Genomic DNA, 4,552 nt, shown 5'->3' with positions numbered 1-4,552 from the left:
CCGGGCAGGTCCTCTAGGCCTCAGCAATCTCCCAGGACACCACTCCTTAGCCACACTGTCCAGTGGCACAAAGAAGCCAGCTTCAGTCACCATCTCCACCTAGCCACAGGGCTTTTTTTTTTTAATTATTTATTTATTTACTGTATATGAGAGCTTCTATCTGCAGAAGAGGGCATCAGATCACATTATAGATAGTTATGAGTCACCATGTGGTTGCTGGGAATTGAACTCAGGACCTCTGGAAGAACAGGTGGTGCTTTTAACCACTGAGCCACCTCTCCAGCCAGGCCATAGGACTTTGATCTGAGGGGAGCCTGGTTTGTCCTGGGGGGGGGGTGCACAACCTAGGAGCAGCATTGGGCACCTGCTGACCTCCATGCTCACTGACAGGAAAGGCCCCTGGAGTTTCTCGTCTGGCACATGGGACGCAGCAGCTGCTTCAGTGCTGTGCTCCATGAGGCGTCACAGGTTTTAGCGCCTCCTAAGGCTAGGGTTGGACACAAGCACTGCACCAAATGCTAGCAATGAGAGTGTTAAGGTCCCTTGCCTAGGAAGGAAGGGATGTGGCTATTTGCCTTGGGTTGCCCCCATCCTCTGGAGCTGGCTCTAGGCTCCCCATACCCTGTATCCTTCTGGACCACCCATCTACTCAGACAACGGAATCCCACAGCCTCCTGTGCTCCGTGTCCTCCTTCACGGGTTATAGTCATAGCTCGCGCAATGCTCCCGAGTCTCTGAGACCAATGAGCAGGTCCTGAGCTGAGGCCTCTCTGCTGACACAGAAGGACAAAGTAGAACTCGTCTTGTGAGGCCTTTAGTAGAAAGGCACAGGGTACATATCCCTGCCCACAGGTTACACTCAGGGAAGGGAAGGGGAATAAATAATCATCGTCCCGCAGGGGTGAATACAGGCTTCTCTTCCGGGTCACTGGGGCAGAGGTCCCGCTCAGCAGACCTGGATCATCATCGAAGTTACCATGTTATCGAAAGCCCTGAGAAGAGAATCAGGGTTAGAGCAGGACAGGCTGCGGCCCTGCCCTCTGCTGGCAGAGTCTGCCACTGCCCCACCAGGTCCTCAGGACTCTGGGGCTTTTCTAGGGTCTTGGGAAGCAGAGTGCACACACACACCCTCATTGGGCTGTGACACCCACCTCCTGACTCTACAGTTCCTGCACAGCCCCCACAGGCCTACTCTTCCATAGATTTTCCCCAGAATGCCTCCCAGGGTGTAGGCAGGGGGTAAGCAGTGAGCCCCATGAGCGGGCAGGGCTATTTTTGCCCTGCACAGCTTAGGATCTAGGTGGACCCAAATACTTGATGTCTCAGCTAAAGGGCCTAGCTTGAGCCACCTGTCAACAGAAAGGAGCTCCTTGGGAACCGTCCTAAAAGAAGAGGATTCTGGCAGGTGGTTTGTAGTGCCTGCATATGAAGTCCACACCTCCTGATGAAGCCCCCAAATAAGGTCCAGCCAGTTGGAGGAGAGACACCCACCGCCAGCAGAAAAGGCACACCAAGCTACAACAGGAGAACGCTGCCTCCGTAAAGGCTACGGCCACAGTGTGAGCCCTCCTTGCTGAGCCTTCTAAAGATCCTCAGGTACCCACAGACACACCTGGGAGACCAGCTGGGTGAGCCTTGGCCCAGTCTGCCTATGCACACTAAAGCTCTCTGTCAGTGCTGATTTAGAAAAGTGGGGCTGGCTGCTTTGAAGCCGTGGCCTTAGGATGGTACCCGTGGCTCCTTTACTTTCCTAATGACCATCCTGTCAACAGCAGGCCTCCCCCACAGAGACACACACGCACAGGCCCCACCTCGACTGGATGCGGTCTCCAGGGTTGTAGAAGGGGTTGCACATCACGTCGGTGTAGGAGTTATGCAGCTTTCGAAACATCTGAGAGAACAAAAAGCAGTTTAAACGAGCACATGCACGGCGCTGCTGCAGACTTTCGCATTCCAAGTGAGGAAAGGGAAGCAGCAAACACCAACCCCAAACTCTACACACACACACACACACACACACACACACACTTACACACACATACACTTAGACACACACATATACACATACACAAACTTATACACACACTCACACATATATACATAAACACACACACACACACACACACACACACACACACACACTTACACTGCGGATCTCATTGTCTCGAAGGGCTGTGTTGGAGGAATCCACCACCATGACAAACTTCACCTTGGAATTGGTCACATAGCCGTATCTTCACTGCTGGTTAAGGAACATGCTTTGGCCCAGGGGCCGCATGACTGCCTATGGCACACGCAACATCACAATCAAGAGCCTGCAAGCCCAGAGAACTCTGTGAACCCTCACTTCAGAGATGCCTAACACCTAGTCTCTAAGGGAGGCGCCGGGGCGGGAGTGGCTATGCAGCAACCATGCAGTTGCACCCCTGAACTGGGCACAGCTCAGCCTCTTTTTGAACTGATACTGGGCCTGGGATGTTAACTGCAAAACCATGGACAGGGTACGCAAATGTCCTTGGATTCTATGGTCTTAATAACTTGTCCAAGCCAGGCGGTGGTGGCGCACACTTTTAATCCCAGCACTTGGGAGGCAGAGGCAGGTGGATCACTGTGAGTTCGAGGCCAGCCTGGTCTACAAAGCGAGTCCAGGACAGCCAAGGCTACACAGAGAAACCCTGTCTTGAAAAAGAAAAAAAAAAAAAAAAAAAAAACTTGTCCAAAGGAATGGCCAAGAGTTCACAGTGCCACGTAAACTGACAACAATACCACGAAACAATTAGCCAATTACGGGGGAAAAACTGTCTAGAGGCCTTTGTTAGCTTCCGGCCAGCTGCCTGCCTGAGCAGCTGAAACCCCTTACAGTTCTTCTCCTGCAGTGTTTCCTCCCCTACCGCGCTGGGTGAGTGGAACCGTGCTGATGGATACACCTTGTAGTCCTCAGTTGGGTAGAGCAGCCCTAGGTAGAGCTCCCTCTGGTCCACCAGTGCTTTGCCCATGGCCGAGATCTTCTCATCGACCACGTCCAGGGACGTGTGCACCATGTAGTGGAACTTGAGCTCACTCTCTGTGGGAGAGCTTCGGATGTACAGAGGGTAATTCTGCAGGAAGAGACGATGACCCACCTAGTGAATTCCAGCTCCCAAGGCAATGGCAAAGCACTCCCACAGTGTGCTCTCAGCCAGCCTGCCAACGACTCCTAGTCTCTGAAATCCACTGCTTAACGCACTGTGGCACACACTGCCTTCAGGGGCATAACCTAACCTAAGGAGGGCTGTGTGCCATCTGCAGAGTGAACAGAGATACAACTGGGTGGCATAGCACTTGCTTGACATGCACCACGGGACCTACGTTCAATCCCTAGTACATAAAAAAAATTGGGGTGGGGGGAGATGGAGAGATAGCTCAGAGGTTAAGGGCACTGACTGTTCTTGCAGAGGTCATGAGTTCAATTCCCAGCAACCTCATGGTGGCTCACAACCATCTACAATATGATCTGATACCTTCTCCTGGCCTGTAGGTGTGCATGCAGGCAGAGTGCTGTATACATAATTTAAAAATAAATCTTAAAAATAAAAAAAAAAAAGAAAGAAAGAAAAATATATTGGAGCCGGGCAGTGGTAGCGCATGCCTTTAATCCCAGCACTTGAGAGGCAGATCTCTGAATTTGAGGCCAGCCTGGTCTACAAAGCAAGTCCAGAACAGAGAAAGCATGTATCGAAGAAAAAACGACAACAACAAAAGGGAAGGGGGAGAGGGGGAGGCTGTCTGTCGGTTTGCAGGCCTCACAGTAGTTGGAGTAGAAGGATGCAAGTGACATGAAGGGGACTAGCCTAACGCAAAGAAAAGCGCTTGGATTCTACTAGGCCGACTCGCGACGCAGCCAAGCCTGTATTTAAATCGCATCGGCTAGGCAGCTAGGGGACGGTCCAGAAGGCGGGGCAGAAAGCCCGGACGCGGAAGGTGGCTGAGGCTGTGAAAAGAAGCTCTAGTAGAGCTAAGGGTGGAAGGCTGCAGCGGCCAGCTAAGCTTCCTGGTGGGTCTCAAAACCCAGAGGCCGCGGCCAGCAAGCTGGCGGCGGATAGCTGGCAGCTGGCAGCGAGAAGAGGCAGAGGGATCCTGATCACAGGCTCGGATGAGGCTTGGGAGCTCAGAGTTGAGGAGATCGAGGGCATGGCTGGAAGGAGGCCCGCCCGCCGCCCGCCGCCCACCGTTCGCAGCCTCACACGCACCTCCTTGGCGATCACCGCGATGCACACCGCCATATTGGCAGGCCGTGCCCCGCATCATGTGACCCGAGGTGGTGGCAAGCCCCGCCCACTCCCCGCCACCTTCCGCTATCGCTCAGACCCCGCCTCTCCCTGCCGTGGCCCCGCCCTGCCTCCCAGGTCCGGCCTTGATCCCGCCCCGACGCCCTTTCCCGTAAGGCCGAGCCCTCTGTCACTCAGGCGGCCTAAGTCCCACCTCTCCCTCTTCTTTTCTCCCGCCCCTCCTCTCCTCATTCAGTCATTAGGGCCTGTTCTGCCGTCCACCAGGAACCGCCCGCGGGCTTGGG

General features: G+C 54.0%; 1 protein-coding gene across 1 annotated transcript; it reads right to left on the bottom strand.

Moving 5' to 3' along the window:
• Positions 1-533: 533 nt before the first annotated feature.
• Positions 534-3,116, bottom strand: Trappc2l (trafficking protein particle complex subunit 2L). Its single transcript, XM_051168919.1, has 4 exons — positions 2,926-3,116; positions 2,147-2,234; positions 1,812-1,891; positions 534-992 (listed from the first exon to the last, which is right to left on the bottom strand). The coding sequence occupies exons 1-4, from the start codon at positions 3,039-3,041 to the stop codon at positions 947-949; spliced, it is 330 nt and encodes a 109-aa protein (XP_051024876.1). The 5' UTR covers positions 3,042-3,116; the 3' UTR covers positions 534-946.
• Between the last annotated feature and the right edge of the window lie 1,436 nt (positions 3,117-4,552).

The sequence above is a fragment of the Acomys russatus genome, chromosome 26 (genome assembly GCF_903995435.1).
Source record: "Acomys russatus chromosome 26, mAcoRus1.1, whole genome shotgun sequence".
Lineage (NCBI taxonomy): Eukaryota > Metazoa > Chordata > Mammalia > Rodentia > Muridae > Acomys > Acomys russatus.
The sequence above is the reverse complement of the archived record's forward strand: the minus strand, read 5'-3'. Positions and strand labels throughout refer to the sequence as shown.

Excerpts from the sequence above, each read along its gene's own strand:
- Trappc2l (XM_051168919.1), bottom strand. The coding sequence starts at position 3,041 with ATGGTGCACACGTCCCTGGACGTGGTCGATGAGAAGATCTCGGCCATG. Across the intron at positions 2,235-2,925 it reads CCAACTGAGGACTACAAGGT|ATACGGCTATGTGACCAATT; the intron begins GTATCCATCAGC and ends CCAGCAGTGAAG. Across the intron at positions 1,892-2,146 it reads GAGACAATGAGATCCGCAGT|ATGTTTCGAAAGCTGCATAA; the intron begins GTAAGTGTGTGT and ends TTGTTCTCTCAG.